The sequence below is a fragment of the Rosa rugosa genome, chromosome 2, assembly GCF_958449725.1.
Source record: "Rosa rugosa chromosome 2, drRosRugo1.1, whole genome shotgun sequence".
Lineage (NCBI taxonomy): Eukaryota > Viridiplantae > Streptophyta > Magnoliopsida > Rosales > Rosaceae > Rosa > Rosa rugosa.
In genome coordinates this window covers 999349-1016532 of record NC_084821.1, presented here as the reverse complement: position 1 = coordinate 1016532, position 17184 = coordinate 999349, and the positions used below count along the sequence as shown (strand labels likewise).

The following is a 17184-nucleotide window of genomic DNA, read 5'->3' as shown; positions in this document are numbered from 1 at the left end:
GACAACACAAAGGGATTTCGAGGCACATTTCTCTCCAAACCCCTCATTCAATCCAACATCAAGAAATCTTTACCAAAGCGGCTGTCATGGATGCTCGTCGACAGGTTGCTGCGAGTGGAAGCCAACGAGTGCAGAAGGAAAAGGATATCGATAATACAAAGAAACAGGCAATGAGCAGAAGGATGATGGCAGCGGATGAGCAAGGCGACATTAATGATATGGCTGATGCCTTCATCAAGAAGTTCAGGAACCAGCTAAAGATTCAAAGGGAAGAATCATTCAAAAGGTTTCAGGAAATGATTGCTCGTGGGGTTTAAAATCTGAGTCTTGTATGAACAAAATAACTAGGAATGTTTCAGATATTGAAATTTTTGTTTAGGGGTTATAGCCTTAAAGGTCAATAAGATGGGGCAATGGAGATCGATTGATTTGTTCTTTGCTGGTGTACATTGATATTTCATACTTGAGCAAAATAAAGACAAGTGTATGCATTGATAAGTTGAACCCCTGATCTTACATGACTTTTCCAGTAATTCACCGTTTCAATTTTTGGCTGGTCTATCAAGAACACTGATTTATACAAGAGTAAATAGAAGACTACAGCTATTGGAAAGCTAATAATTTCCAGAGATGAACACGTATATATTGAATGATCTCTAATCACCCATGTATATTCACAAAGCATCTCTAAGATACATACCACTAATACATAAATCCCCATAGCACAAGACAAAAAGGCCTAGACCAATATAACAAGATTTACAGATGTGAATGCTCCCTATCTCTCTCTTCATGAATGTAAAGAAATGACCACATAATTCTATTGCCGAGACCAACAACAACCTGGTAATTCTACTACCGAAACCAGCATCACCAGTCCCATACCAGATAGCTCGCAGGAGATGAATGCCTTGGGTTTACAGATACAATAACAGTGCTCCACATCTCAAGTCTTGCCTCCCACATTGCCACACAGCAGAAGCAACATGAATGCCAGTTGTCATGCTTGGAGCACTTGACAGTGTACAATGTGACTCTTCAAACCAGTTCGGCCTGCTATGCTTGACCATAAATTCGAGACTAGAGTTCTGAAATGGCCTTTACCAGCAATATTCTCCCAAAGGCTAGGGTTGCTTTCAACCTGTTTATCCGGACTTGAAACATCAACTAAACTGATGCTCATGTTATTACGAATAATGCAAAGCTTCCCATTGAGGGGAACAAGTGCAGCAGCCTCCAAAGCACGAGAACTGCCCAGATGAAGCTTGCTATCAATAAATTTGTTCCATGAATCTGTCACTCTATCATAAACCCTAACCTTGCACCCATCACGGCAATCCAGAGCATAGAGTTGCCCATTTAAAGAAATACTTGGGTTGCGCCAACCAGCAACCATCCCATCACTAATGGGGTTCCAAGTGTTAGCTTCAGGAGAATAGGCTTCACTCATTACTTCACGGTGCGATCCAAGTCCTTTTAGGAACCACATTCCATCGTGAACAACCCCAATAAAGGGAACCATAGCTGTGCTCATATCTGAAATAAAGCTCCACCGGTTCTTGTTAGGGTCATAAATTTCAGCAGAACGGAGAGTCCTTTGAATTCCTTCACACTCTCCACCAGCTACATAAAGGCAGTTATTAATAACACAAGCACCAAAAAAATGCCGCTTTCGAAGCATATCTGGTGCCCTGTGCCATTTATTTGTCCGAGCACTGTAAAAAATAACCCGTCTCATAGATCCCTTCAATGGATCTTTTCCTCCAAATAAGTACAGGTGGCAACCACTAAGGACAGCACAGCCAAAACCAAGTGCTGCAGAATATTCACCAGGAACGGGCGGAAGTGGCTGCCAGAGCTGGTACGTGGGATCAAAAGCATGCCAAGAGATTCTTCCATCACGGTCTCTTTTGATGACATAAACCCACTCTTCTGCCATTCCAAGACTTTTCCTAAGAGAATAAAAGAAGTTGCCAGCCAGAAGGCGATACCATCTTTTGCAAACTAGACGGAGTTTTCTATGCTCCACCCGAGGAACTCTGATTAAACAAGCAATTGCAAGATCATCAGGTAGGCCAGGCAGAAGGGGTGGCTGGATTCTGGTCCTTTCCCTACGTGAACTTTTTCCCCTGTGTGCGTTTGGATTGATATCAGGCTGGATACAAAGTTTTGATCCTGGGACAAACTTTCTTGCCCCTGCAACTGTTTTTAAGCCTGCATCTACTTTGCAATAACATGATACGGAGTCAACCTGCAAAACTAGCCATGTCAGGATGCTTGACATAACAAGATTTACCAAATTATAAGTATAGATGTAAGCAAGAACCACCAATGGCCATTATACATGCTCTTTAGATGTGATAATAACGATAGAAAAGTTTTGGCAAGGATTCAGATCTGTTCTATGGATAAGCTTAGTTAAAACTCCATGATTTACACCACTAGAAATCAAATCTAATCAGGCATTGTAACCTTCTTAAGCTCTAGATACCTTCATGATGGATTTCATATTACAATCTATGTAGAAGGGGAGTAGATTTCATGTGATTTGTATATGTATTATTTATTAGAAAGAAAAGTGATAGTTAAGACGATTTACAAATTCCAGGAATTGTTAAATTCAACACACCTCTTTCTGAAGCCCAAGAATGATGATGACCTCATAAACAACACAATTAAATCTTCATACAGACTATGCAGACATGAATTGAACATTAACATTTAAACCAGAAATGTATGAAACCCAATATGACTAACTTAAACTTGCATTAGGTCAGATAATGTTTTCATGAAAGTGATCCTACATGGACTTCAAAGAGGCTCCTAAACCTCAAAGAGGCTCCTAAACCACTTTCTCTTGATCTCACGAAAGTCTCAAATGCTCTGAAAATGCACATGTCTTTTACTTTTACTATTGATCATTTAAATAACCAGCATTGTTGTTCTACTCCTTCTTATATTACATGTGCTAATCTCTATCCTCAGCTTCAGAAACCTTTTTTTACAGTCCCGGTCTCTCGGCCCTCAAGATTTGCTCCATCATCTAGATTGATAACAAATATGATAAAAAAACATAGCTATTTGGCCTTTTGCAGCACTTTTAAACTTGAGATATTTCGATAGTCCTAACAGGGAAGTGAAACCAATGATATTCTACAAGTTCATCCAAAGACTTTGAGCCAATTTTTTAATCTAATCTTCTATAAATACAAGAAGATGCCAGTAGCATTTGAATCAACTTTTACAGCACCAAAGAGGGTTGATGGGGCTAAGGCAGCCCATAATTATTCAATCTAATTTTTATGAGGCATAGAGAACAATAAAGAAAACAAGATAAAAAGCTCATGAACAACTTTCAGGGTTTTGAAATTTTTGGAGAATAAACCATATCCAAAGCGGTAATTGGACCCAAAGTGCATACGAGAATATAAATGAACTCAAACGCAGCTAGCCATCCAAACCTCCCTGCTAACCTCCTATTTTCATCAAAGTAAAAGGAACACTAATTGCTTAGCAACAAAATTTTATGATGAGAAAACAAACAAAATCCTCATATAGGATCTTTATCTTAAAGAACAACCACATTAGGAGGAATATACCTTTTTATTAAATCAATTTATGTGGAATATGGATGCAAAGCAGCTAAAACGGATGCCATATGCTCAAATTCCCAACACACGCACACGAAATCAAGCCAAAAAAGAACGGCTCGAGTGTAGTCCCTACTTCACCAAAAACTTCTCTTTCCTACTAAAAAACTAGGATTTGATCCTGAGATCACAATAACCCCATGAATTACACTACTAAAGAATCGAGTCAAACTTAAACATTTTCCCAACCCCCAAGCTATAAGCTTATCCCAAAGTTTTCCCCATAAGAATCGCACATTCAACCAAACACAATCCAAGTACCCTAAAAATTTCATCCAAACAAGAAAGCAAAAGCACAATGCATAACACTAAACATCAAACACACAGCAAAATCAACCAAATTCCTCGAAAATCTTACACCATTCCACTAAATTCTCAACTGGGTATCTCCAAAACGTCATGAATTCATAGAAAACACAAGAAAAACTATCAGAAAAACCCAAAATGCAAAAGGGTGCTCAGAGATCAGTAACAAGACTAACCAGTGGAGCTTGAACTCTGTATCCCCTCGAAGACTGTACAGCGTTTGGGTCCATCAGAGAAGCACAATCTCATAGAAAAGATGGCACCTTTGAGTCCCCAAATTCAAAAAGCTGAAAGCAAATCCTGGAGACCCAGATCGAGACCCGCTTCAAGCTTCAACTTCAATTCCTTGAATCCGATCCCAAAATTGACAAAAGCTTGTGTCTTTGGCTTGTGGGTTTGGTTTCCCTCTTCACTTCTGCAAATGCAAACAAAGAAGAGCAAGAAAGAGAGAGTCTTGATGTACCAAAGTAGACCCAGAACAACAACAAGAGCAAAACTTGAGGGTACACATCTTACACACTCTCTCTCTTTCTCACTCTAAAAGACTTATTTACACTCTCTTTCTCTCTCTAACCCGAGTGTACAGCTGGACCCGTTCGGCTTCACCAACTTCTGATTTTGTATTGTAATTTCTAAGTGGGTATAGGCTGAAAAAATTAAAAAGCAGGTAAAGTTTCATTAGTTTAATGCACTTTTTAGATGCACCTTTCCACAACTCTTTTATGGGAGTTTAATTTCAACTCAGATTAAATCCCGATTTAAGGCGAGTTGGAGAGATGGTTTATTTTGTGGCAATTCAATTTCTAACCAAGTTAGTAATGAGCTTCACCTTGATCTTTAGGAAAATTTTGTCCTTGATCTTTTATTCACCTGCTCCATTAATTATTTGTTCAGTTGTAATTATAGGATAATGAAAAAAAAAAATTGAATTAAAATGCAATTTTATTTTTTTTACTTTTCACGCTTGAAGCCTAGACATCTTGTTCATGTTGTATTTCATTGTTTCAATAAATTTAGTAGTATATTTAGGAATTAAAAGTAACAATAGAAAATTAAGCACATTTCGAAATTAAGGTATATTGTTACTAACTATAATAAGCTACAATAGAAACTATTTTTTCATTGGAATTAATCTCCCATAATATAAATGTTAACTAATTATTTTATATCAGTTCAGTTTGGTTTATCATAAGCACTAAAAACCACATCGCAAGCATTAGTTCGGTTAGTTTTTGTCGGTTCAGTTTGATTCGGTGCTATTTGACTGTTTCTGATTCCAAAAAAGCCACCCCTAACATCATCGACGGCAGCCATAAAGATGGTTTGGATATGAAGGAGAAGATGGAGAAGGAAAGATGAGAACTAAGAGAAGATGAAGATGAGTAGAAGAGCCGTCGGGGGCTAGGGAAAAACTCGAAAGAGGGAGTCATTATTCATAGATATGGGTACATATATTTTTATTCAGGTAAAAAACCCCGAATTAATGTAACGAAACAAGTTGGAATAATAGTGGATGATAGATTCAAGACAAAAATGATATCATGATCCATACCAAACTCACTTCGATCTAATTAGTACACATTTTCCTAAGAGTGTGTTTGGATGAGGGAAAACATGATGGAATTTAATTGAAAATGAGGATTTCATAATTCCTAAAACTAATTCTCTCGTTTGGCATTATCAGATTGGAAATTTTAAATTTCTCTGTGGAAAAAAATGAAGGAATTCGTTATTTAAATTACTCACTTCAATTTCCACCAAAATAGGTGTCATTTACGAATTCCTTTGCAATATTCAATTTTTATTTCTAAAATAAGACTTTTTTTAATTTTATCTTTTTATTTGTTTTAAACTTTTCTTAATTTATTACACATTTCAAATCCTAAATAGATGCAACCAAACAATAGAAATTGCAATTAATGGAATTTTAGATTGATGGAGTTATAGATTCCATCATTTATAAATTCCTACAGATTTTATAATTTTCTCATCCAAACGTAAACGAATTTTTAACGAATTTGTGGAATCATAGTGTGCAGCAAAAGGCAAATAATCAATCTTCTTTGCATTTGATCTAAAGCATGTCTTCAACGTAAAAGAAATAAGGAATAGGAGTAGATTCAACATTTTGGATCTCTCATGTGACCAAGATTAATGTGTACTAACCCTTTTGGAGTCACACATGCTCATGTCAAAGGAGACTACCAATTGAAAACTACCATTGTACATGCATATAATTTGTCAACATTCTACTTGACTAGTTCCACCAACTGAAGGCCTGCCCATTTCTTCTCGTTTCTACTAACAACTCCATCTAGAAACTTTGCATTTCAGGTTTTTGGGTGCAAGGAGTATTCTTAAACTTTAGTGTGACTTTGTGAGACCTAGAGAGGCAGACTTGATTCTGCTATCAGACCGACCAACAAAATATGAATTCCTATTTCTCTAGGTTCTTTCAAGTCAAGGCCTTAATGTCGAGTATAGAGAAATAATTAAAGATTACAAAGTTCTGAGCGTCACCAACACAGTGCCGATCAGAATTTGGCTCTCTTAGAAATTAAGCACTCATTACACAACCTGCTCTACATGAGAATCATCCACACAACCATCTGTGCATCCTATCCACGTTAGGGTTTCTTGCACCAACAATTAGTATTCAAAAGAGAAGCATAACCATATAAGAATGCTTCAACCTTTCAACCTTTCAACCTTACAAATTAAGGTAAGTCTTCATAAAAATAACAATTTTATCACACTAGACAATCAATGGCAGTTCTACCTATTTCATCTCCAAACAGTAACAAAATGTGCCATGCAATTTGTAGAATTCCCACTTCCAAAAAGAGCTTTGTATTTCTTTCAGTCACCACCAAAATATTACAAAAGCCCTATAACTGATAACTCAAACAAAGGAGGAAGGAAATGGCAGGACTAGAACCTCACCAATATAACCCCACAAGCTGGGTTGAAAAGAACATGCCTATGAGATAACAAAGATGCAGCCGAAAAGAAACCCTCTCCCTCTCTCACTACATACTCTACAACCCATCCAAAATAACAAGCCAGAGTATAATCGTACAGAAAACTAAGAAGCCAAAGGAATCCCTACTCCGTTAGTACTTTTAATCAACACCTACCAACATTACAGATCTATTCCTGTGGCACCAATACCAAACATATGTCCCCCTCCCTCAAAACATTGTCAGAGTATTCTAACAGTATAAAACATTCATGGTTTAAACCACTATGAAATGACATTACAAAAACAAAAATATGACATTGTAGAGAAGGAATGTCTGCAATCATTACCTAGACACTGTAACTGCTCTCAAGAGTTAAGTGGTTAGTCCCATGCACTGGTCACCCCAGCACCATAACCTCCTCCTCCACTAAACCCACCAGAACCCATGGTTTAAACCACTATGAAATGACATTACAAAAACAAAAATATGACATTGTAGAGAAGTAATGTCTGCAATCATTACCTAGACACTGTAACTGCTCTCAAGAGTTAAGTGGTTAGTCCCATGCACTGGTCACCCCAGCACCATAACCTCCTCCTCCACTAAACCCACCAGAACCCCCATATCCTCCTCCACCATACCCACCAGAACCGCCATATCCACCACCGCCGCCGCCGCCACCACCACCACTATAGGAATCCCTTCGAAAGTCACGGCCACCAAACCGACCTCCCCCAGAACGGCGGTTCCTCCCACCACCGTAAGAGGATCGAGCTGCATACCGTGACAACCAAGCAGGTACTTCTTGATTTGATTCTTGCATCAAATCTGCTAGAGACTTGGCCAGTGATGAATTGTTCTCATTAAAGAAGGCAGTAGCCAAACCAGATTTCCCAGCTCGTCCAGTACGACCAATGCGGTGAACATAATCATCAATGTCATTTGGAAGATCAAAGTTGACAACATGTGCAACGTGAGGAATATCAAGCCCACGTGCAGCAACATCAGTAGCCACCAAAATTGGAGTATTGCCACTCTTAAATGACCTCAATGCTTGTTCTCTTTCCTGTAGACAAGTACAAACAAATAAAAACATTGCCAAAAGGTAGATGTATACAGTAACACAGCACAACACTCATCTAAAAACACTCCAGCACTTCTTAATTACTACATGGCCTTGTGCACATGGCGTAGATTTCATAAAAATGCACAGTACACACAACTAGTCTATCCATAATTAGCCTCTCGACACCACCTTATCATTCCATTAAGATAACAACATTAAGAGAAAAAATGCTTTTATATAACAGCACAGTACATAGTTGACAGCAAGAAAGTCAACACAAAACACAACACCAACACTAGACTCATGTCCTGAAAAAAGCCTTAATTGCCAATTAAGTATTCATGTGACAAGGCTCACCAGATAAAAGGAATGGCATACAAGCAGAAAGTGCTGATATCAGGACCTTAAAAAAGCACAATTATTTTCTTCTCTACTTGTTTTTTACCTAGCCTACTTTTAGCTTGAAGGAGTTCTGGCAACATGCTACTTCAAAAAGGGATACTTTTCCTAGATTACCATGCATGACCAACCAGCTAACTCAGCAAGTCTGAGTGAGCACTTCCATTTTTTTTTCTACTAACAAAAAAATGGCCAAGTTTGTTAACTTAAACATTCTCATAGCATACTATTAGGGTGAGCATTTATGGCACCAATGACCCAGCCACACCAATGTAACTTCCTTAAAACTGGAAGAAAAAATGCTGTCTTGAAAAAGCCTGGCATCATTGAACACCAGACAGAAAAACCAAGTTACCTGCTGTGTTCTGTCGCCATGAATAGTAGTTGCAGGAAAACCATTCATACACAACCAGTGTTCCAGGGAATCAGCTCCCTTCTTTGTCTCCACAAAAACTAACGTCAGAGCTTGCTACAAACAAAAATTAAGAAAGTGAGTAGGAAAAAAACAGCTAACATGACAACTCCTAATCCTACCCGGACCATTGAAAAAGATTAACAAAACTAAGTTTCCTAAGTATACCTTCCCCTGTGTACCATTGGCCCTTTGTGCATGCAGAAGGTCCATAAGGTGACTTCTTTTATCAGATTCATGAACAAATTCCACTCGTTGGACAATCAAATCAGTACTAGAACCCACCCTTCCAACAGCCAGAAAGATGTACTTTGCAAGAAAATCAGACGCCAGTCTCTGCATGCAAACCACAGATATCAAATTAAACACCACTTGAAGATTCTTCAGAATATTGGAACAGAGATAAGAAGCAAGAATAGACAAACTTCTTCGTTTATGACATGTGTTCATTTGGAAATCCCTTAAGAGATATTCCCAGGCCAGCTTAACTTAAGACAACTTTCAAGAATCCTCAGATCTATAAACTTTTATGTAGACGATGATAAAAACAGAGCTAAATGTCCTTTTTTTATTTACCTTTTTTTAAGATTTGTTGGCAAGTGAGAGAATGCAATTAACATTTGGAGCCAATATAGAAATTTGACAATTTATGAGTCATTATTAAATCTAAAACCTAAACAATAGCCAAAGCTATGTATGAAGGGCATACTTCAATTTGAAGTTGGTGAGAAAAATACCTGTATTTCTTTTGGAAAAGTGGCACTGAACAACATAGTCTGCCGCACACCTGCTGGAGGCATGTCCATTTGTTCCACAATTTTCCTTATTTGCGGTTCAAAACCCATGTCCAGCATTCGATCAGCCTCATCAAGGGCTAAATACCTAATATTCTGCAATGACACTCTAGCTCTCTCCAGCAAATCCACCAATCTTCCAGGGGTTGCCACAAGAATATCAACACCTCTTTCCAGTTCCCGCAGCTGTCCAAAAATACTTCATCAAAATCTGCTATATAGCTCAAAAATGACAAGCTTGCACAATAATAAAGAATGGATTTTGTCCAGATCATAAGGAACAAGTCAACTGCCAAGCACATATGCAAAGGAATCACCATTACTGTAATTAAAACAAAAGGAGTGTAACAAATTTCTAACCCCATTGTAAATCTAATTACATATAGACAATAAAAACCAGTATATTCATGAAACAGGATTTAGCAAAATTCTAATTGAGATGACTAGGAAAACCAAATGTTCTGCTTATTCTTTTTTAAGAAACCAAGTCTAAGGAAGAAGACAAAAAGAAAAAAATATCAAATGTTATGTTCAAATAAGCTGAGAAAAACAACATGCCCATTCAATTTAAAAGGTAAGTTCATAAAAGAGGAGGAAAAAGTAAAAAAGAGCTCCTTGTGATCCATAGTTTGCGCAAAATGGAATGGTTAGGGATTCCAACCAGGGGTGTCTGCAAGCTTAAATGCATTTACAGTTTTTTCCTTCATATACAAAACAAAACCATTCAATAACAGTGTCAGGATTCCCTGTTAACTCTAAAACCAAATCATGCTCATAATAGTCCTAACAGAGCCAGGAAAAACCCACCTAGATGGTCAATTAATTCGATGAGGTTTATCCACATGCAAAATGTGTTAACCAAAGTTATCTACTTCCTCCTCAAGTTGTTAACAGTACAAATAAGCAGTGTTTTTTCACCATAACTACGTAGAAATAGTGATTCTCAGCAGAGAACCTACATTTCTATAGAAATTGCAGATTTCAAATATCCCTTGCACCCAGTAACCATCCAAGTGCCTCTCAAGTAGAAGGAAAAAAGACCAATATAAAAACTCAAAAAAGTTGTCCAACTTAACAATTGAGAAAAAAAAATGCAGGCTAAGAACCTTCATGCTAAGTCACAGTACAGGTGATTTTTCATGATAGATAAAACCGAGAGAGAAAGAGAGAGAGAGAGTATAATCAAAATTGAAATTACAAGCACGTAAAACCACAGATAAACCTGTAAACTTTGTGACTTGAAAGTCTATCTATAAATAAACTAGTGCACTATGTCAATAACAAAACAATACATGAAGGCAAAAGCCAACTGGACTCAAATAAGGGGGGGGGGGGGGGGGGGGGGGAGACCGAAATATACAGAAGTAATAAGAAAACCTGTTGATGAATTGGCGCTCCTCCATAAGCAACAACAGCTCTGACACCAGTTTGATATGAAAATTTCTTAGCTTCCTCGTGTATCTGAAACACAAAAGAGATTTCAGTTCTCCCGACAACACACACTGCTGGAAAAAGTTAGGAAAGATAAAAGTACTAAAACCTACTTGAGAAGAAAGCTCCCTAGTAGGAGATAAAATCAGAGCAAGTGGGCAGGCTGTATGTGAACGGGGCGGTCTCTGTGGAGGTTGGCCCTTCATGATTCCACTAATGATAGGGAAACAGAAAGCAGCTGTCTTGCCAGAACCAGTTTGAGCACATGCCATCAAGTCCCGACCTCCGAGGGAGATTGGAATGGCATGCCGCTGCACAGGTGTTGGTTTCACATATTTGCACCTCTGAATATTTTTATTAAGTGCGTCACCCAAGTCAATCTCTGCAAATGTATTCACAGGGGGTGGAACATTGTCACCACTTGTCTCCACAGGAATGTCTTCATAAGCATCAAAGTTAATGCCACTGTTCTCCTGCTCACTAAACGGCTGCTCTGTTTCGTCATCATCTTCAAAGGGATTCACTTCCCTGTCCCTCCCACGGTCCCAACCGCCACCTCTGCCGCCACCCCATCCACCACCGCGGCCGCCGCCGCCGCCGCCACTCCCTCCATACCCAGACCGACTGTTGTCATTCCTGCCACCACCCCAACGAGATCCACCATACCCACCTCGATCATTCCCAGCAGGCGCACTATACGCCGGAGCAGGCGGGTCCGATGAAGGCGGACGGTTACGCAGATGCGGGGGGACGTAGGTGGACCGCGACGGAGCACCAGCAGTGGGAGCACCACTGGCAGCGCTGTTAGCAGAAGACCCAGAACCTACATTCTCAGCTGCAGAATTTGCAGCCAAATCTGCCCATGAAGCTCGCATAGTCGATACAACTACAACCAAAATTGTCACTCCAAAACACCCTCCCCAACTCCTTAACTTCAAACACCTCCAAATTCAACCTAATTCAATCTCAAGTCCAACGAAATCCAAATATCCAAATCAAACGAAGAAAATAAACCTGAACAACACAAACAACAAACACAGATGCATAACCATCAAAACCAGCTCAGAACCGCACAAGGCATAAGCACGAAAAGCAAACAAACCAACAAGAACAGCAATGCACCCTAAATCATAAAATATAGACCTAAATATCAAAACTCATTCTCTCGGTTTTCGCATTCTTTCAACACAAAATTCAATCCAAAGCACCAAACCAAACGTAATCAAAAGAAATTGAAGAAGAACAATCCCCGATCTACATATACACAAAAGCAGAACCAAGGAATCGATGAAGCTAATGCAATACAGGTAGAGAGAGATGAACAAGCAGAGTAGGAGAGAGAGAGAGAGAGAGGGAGAGGATATAGAGAGAGAGAGAGAGGAGGCGACCTGCACGGATGGAAAAACCCTGAAGCGGACGCGACGGAGAATGAAAATAAGATCTTTGAGAAAGAGAAAACCCTAATATTTTTGAGACAAGAGGCAGCGCTTTAAGGCCTAACAAGCAACCAAAATATCTTCCTCCTCTTTTTTTTTTTTTTCTTTTTTTTTTCTCTCTCTTTCTTCCTCGATACCCCAACGCCGTTCCCTTCTCTCTCTCTCTCTCTCTCTCAAATTAATATTTTTTCTTTTTCTTTTTTTTTGTTGAAGAGAAATTTGAATTTGAATTCTCTTGGAAAAGAAAAAGGTGTGAGAAAATATATTGCGGCTGGTTGGCGTGGGAATGTGTTAAGAATGAGAGGTCCTAATATTCTTCCTTTCTATCCACCTTTAACCTATCCCAATCATCGGATGGTAACTTTGTCTTTGTTACTATGCCGTAAATTACATTCGAGCAATCGAGCATTGATCATTGAAAGATAAAACTTCATTAAAGAATAGAAAACAAGAGAAGGTTGGCGGCACTGCCCCCCGAACCGATATTGCTGTCGATCCAAAGTCAAGAAACTTATAATCGCAGTAGACATCAGACCGGCAAATTTTAATACTTGGGGTCTTGATATATTAGTTGAGAGTTTCGTGATTGTTTGGTTATGATTATTTCAAATATAGGGTTACACTAATTCACTGTGATTTAGTACAAATGTCAAGTTGTTCTCTACTTTGTTGGACGAGAAGAAAGAGAGTAAAAGAAAAATAATTTTAAAGGATGATCATAAACTCGATCAGTTTGCTAATTGCACTAAATCATGGTCAAATAACACTAATCTCAACATGTTGCATACAATGTGTGGATATATGAATTTTCATTTTTTTTTTTAAATATCTCAACATGTCGCAGTATCTCATAACCAAATTCCAGATAATCATCGCAAAGTATGTGCACTCATTGACATAAAGAAAAATAATAAATATAAACAATGAAAAACCAATGAATTTGCTAATTACACCAAATTATAACTATCTAACACTAATTTATAACTAAAACGCAGTATGTCAAACTATGTCTTACTCAAACAATAGATAATCATCTCAAAACTTGTGCACATGATTATCAATAGGAAAAAAGTTCAAGGGCGTTCACTTCGTACAACAACTACTATGGTTAAAAACACCAATTTTCAGACAATTACCATAGGTATTGATGCAATGAGAAGCTATCGTTTAAATGTTAGAGAGAGAGAGAAGCTATTGTTTAATCATGTTTATATCTCAAAGAAACTGAAAATGTATGTCCAAGTCTTAGAACGAGATACGCACAGCCTAAATATGTATAACTACATATCATGGAATTATGGTTCATATCAATCATTTTCTAAACAAAATTGAGTTAAAAAGACATAAAAACTACACTGAGCATATGGTATAAGTGATAGAGTGAGATTGAGAGAGGGAGAGGAGAGCGATGATGATGGGGATCACGGGTAGGTTGTTAGGGGTCAATCGGTGGGGACTAGGGGGGCTAGGGCTAGGTCGGTGGATGCGAGGGCCTTAGTGGCCGGTCATGGGGATGACCGTTGAGGTCATTCTCTCAGTTGTGGACGCGAAAGTTGGCGTTCGCATAGCCGATCCTGATACGAATCACCTGAAGGCTGGGTGATTGGTGCACCGGGGATTATAACCGAGAGAGTAGCCCCTGCTCAGGGGATGAAGCATTATTGGATGAGGAATCAGAGAATTGACAAGGAAAATAAGGAAAGCAAGTACTTTGGAATTGTTGAGAAGGAATGCGATGAAGAAGAGAAGAAGGGGATGTTTATGAAACTTGCTAAGGAGAATAAGCACAATCAAAGCAGCTGGATATGGTCTGATCCAGCTGTTGTCATTGGTTGTTATGCAGAGAACACCGATGCTGTAAAGAAGAATGCTACTGCAAAGAACACTAGTGTTGCTGCAAAGAACACCCCAATGCTACTGCAAAGAAGAACACCGATGTTGCTACAAAGAACATTGATGCTGCCGCAAAGAACACTAATGTTGCCGCAAAGAAGAATGATGATGCTGCAAAGAAGAACGCTGATGCTGCTAGCAAGATGAAGAAAATACATGCTTGAAAAATTTACACATCAATGGTTGAATCAAAAGAAAAATAAGAGAAGAAGAGAATTTTTGGGGCAACCCTAGGTCTACATTCATGGGATGTAAAAATAATTCGTATATCTTCCTCCGGTTTTAAATAAAATGCCAAAATAGTTGGGAGGACCGCCAAAAACTCAAGCGTTTTTACTCGTTTCCGGCTCTATTACCTGGCTGGATACCGTGCTGCTTTGACTGCCACCAAGTGGACTATAGCTCCAACATCATTCTAGGTTGAGGGAGCGAGAACCAGCTTTCAATACTAGATTCAAGTTTACATTTGGTATGTATGGCGTTTTCAAGTTCCGCATCACTTTTAAAGGTTTCCATAAATTTTTTGACAAACTTATACAGGGCTTTGAACTATCGAGCCAAAGATGATGTTGTGGGAGAAAAGAAGCAAGGCAAAATTCATGGATGATGCTCCAAGCAATACACAGAAGTATGTCAAGGATGAACTAATTATGAGTGTTAGGTGCTTGTTATCTGTAGAATCACAAATTCTAGTTTTTAGTTTAAAGTTTGAAACCATGTTCATCATTTATAATAGTAGTTTTTTGTGAAAGAGATTTTGTTATTCAAAAAACATAAAGAGATTTTGCAATTCTAAAAAAAAATGTTGATAAAAATGATTATTTGAACATAACTATCAGTGACAAAAAATAAATCAACAGAAATTAGGTTGATGAAATTGGTATAAAAACTACTTTGGAATATTGGAATTAAAGTTTGAATTTGAAGGGAGTTGTCTTTGAAATGAACGGAAGGAAGAAGAGATAGTGGCAAAAGAGTACTGACATCTAGGGGGTGTTTGTTTCACCGGACTATCACTCCCGACCTTAATTTCTACAAGAGTCCTGGACTCTTTTAACTTGGGTTATGCTATAGTAAGCCATGAATCTTGTTTGGCACTGTCTAGGACTAAGGAGCAGCAAGAAAGAACACAGAAGCAACTAATGAATCATATGCACAATCATCCATGAATCACAACAAAATTGGGTCTGTCTCAACAATAGAAGCAAGCCATGAATCATATGCACAATCCTCACAATTCACAGAACAATTCTGAATCTCATAAATGAAGCAAAAGCAAGCAAATCAAACACAAATTGCAAAACCCTCTCCTATACCTGGAATTGAATTGGTTCTATCTCCAACTCTTCAATTCTTGCAGCCAACAACCAAATATCAATTGGGTCTTTCCCAGACCTCCCAAAACTCAACGATTCATGGCAAATAAATTTCTGCAAAATCCTCCTTCACTCATCACTTTGGGCTTAATGGGTACCCGTCATCTCTGAATCTCTGTGTTTTGGCTGGCAGAAAACTGAGGGGATTGGAGGGGAGAGTGAAAAATTGAACCTGCAGAAGAGATGGAAGGAGACCCAAGCGAACAGTAGCAGAGAAAACCACGAAGCTGAAGTGAAGAGTCGAAGAGCGAGATTTTGGCTTCCACAGTCCGATGGTTTTTGACATCGCTGTGGAAGAAGGTGAGAGCAGGTTTTTGGGGACTCTGGAGTCTCATTAATTGAGTCCCAGTTGTTGCCAAACACGGGATGATGTCTGTTGGACTAGATAAGCCAGTCCAGTCCCGTCCAATCCCACGAAACAAACACGGCCCTAGTGTATAATAATACTGCAGCAGATTCTTGTATTGATGAACGAGTAACAGTTGCATTGGAGCCAAAACATAGGTACTAGGAATGAGTAGTCTGGTCCTAGACACTACCAGCATGTTAGGATCAAGTGAACCAAAACAAATCCCACCAAACAAGCTATCTACAACATCCTCATCGAGAACAGTAATCATTTCCTTAACTATCAAAGAGAGGTGACCATCAGGTTTGACTTCAGCTCTCCTAAAATATCAGTAAATGTGTAAAAACCAGTATCTAGAGCATTGTATGCAGTAGAAATACCACCTTTTATTAAAAACCCAAAAAACACCTTCTGTTATTGGGCTAGGAAAAGTAGGAGGACCCATGACAGGGCTCCTTGGAGGAGAAGGATGACCATTAGTAATTGAAGAAGAGTATTTCCTGAAAAAAGTTTAGCCTGTAACATAGCCAAGAGGGCTCTCTTGAAGCTTTGGAGAGCCTTCATGGTCTCTCAGGGTTTTACGGTTCAAAAGCACTCTTATAGTGGGAGGAGAGCCTTCATGCTATCATCGATTGCATATCAAAAATTGACTAAAAAAGTCGAAGCCTGGAAGGATTAAGATGCATTGGTATTTTATTGAAAGGAAATGAAGCTGTAAACAATATTAAAGGAGTACTTCTACTACAATAGGAGAAACAAATAGAGAAAATAGAGAAAGAGAAAGAAAGTGACGGAAAAAAGATGGAAGACGACGGGTGGCCCAGTCATGTTTTTCTGCTGTTTACTTTTTTTGTTTGTTTAGCTTTTCAGAAGGACAAATTGGAAAATAAGAATTTACAAAAATCAAGAAAAGTATACAAATGTAGAGGTCTCAATACAGCTACCCATACTTATTTTACTTATGATAAATTTTTTTTGAGTTAAAATAAATTTCAATAGATGAAAGGCCAGAAGTGCACATACATATGTTACATACACAGAGATTAATGGTACCATTCACTAATACAACTGATGCTCATTTATTTCAAATAGCTTACAACTGAGTTAAA

General features: G+C 38.5%; 2 protein-coding genes and 1 long non-coding RNA gene across 3 annotated transcripts in view; 1 reads left to right on the top strand and 2 right to left on the bottom strand.

Moving 5' to 3' along the window:
• The window catches only part of LOC133733383 (uncharacterized), a 59544-nt gene extending 59046 nt beyond the window's left edge, over positions 1-498 (top strand). Inside the window, exon 2 of the long non-coding RNA XR_009857670.1 lies at positions 105-498. This is a non-coding gene — a long non-coding RNA (uncharacterized LOC133733383). The remainder of the gene's footprint in view (positions 1-104) is intronic.
• Positions 499-643: 145 nt separating this feature from the next.
• Positions 644-4552, bottom strand: LOC133733375 (F-box/kelch-repeat protein At1g55270). The gene is made up of 2 exons (XM_062161017.1): positions 4133-4552; positions 644-2251 (listed from the first exon to the last, which is right to left on the bottom strand). Exons 1-2 carry the CDS (start codon positions 4184-4186, stop codon positions 1001-1003), a joined length of 1305 nt encoding a protein of 434 aa, XP_062017001.1. The 5' UTR covers positions 4187-4552; the 3' UTR covers positions 644-1000.
• Positions 4553-6790: 2238 nt separating this feature from the next.
• LOC133730102 (DEAD-box ATP-dependent RNA helicase 37-like) lies at positions 6791-12562 on the bottom strand. The gene is made up of 7 exons (XM_062157773.1): positions 12410-12562; positions 11135-12035; positions 10968-11051; positions 9534-9776; positions 8965-9132; positions 8740-8853; positions 6791-7985 (listed from the first exon to the last, which is right to left on the bottom strand). The coding sequence occupies exons 2-7, from the start codon at positions 11894-11896 to the stop codon at positions 7476-7478; spliced, it is 1881 nt and encodes a 626-aa protein (XP_062013757.1). The 5' UTR covers positions 11897-12035; positions 12410-12562; the 3' UTR covers positions 6791-7475.
• Positions 12563-17184: the final 4622 nt, after the last annotated feature.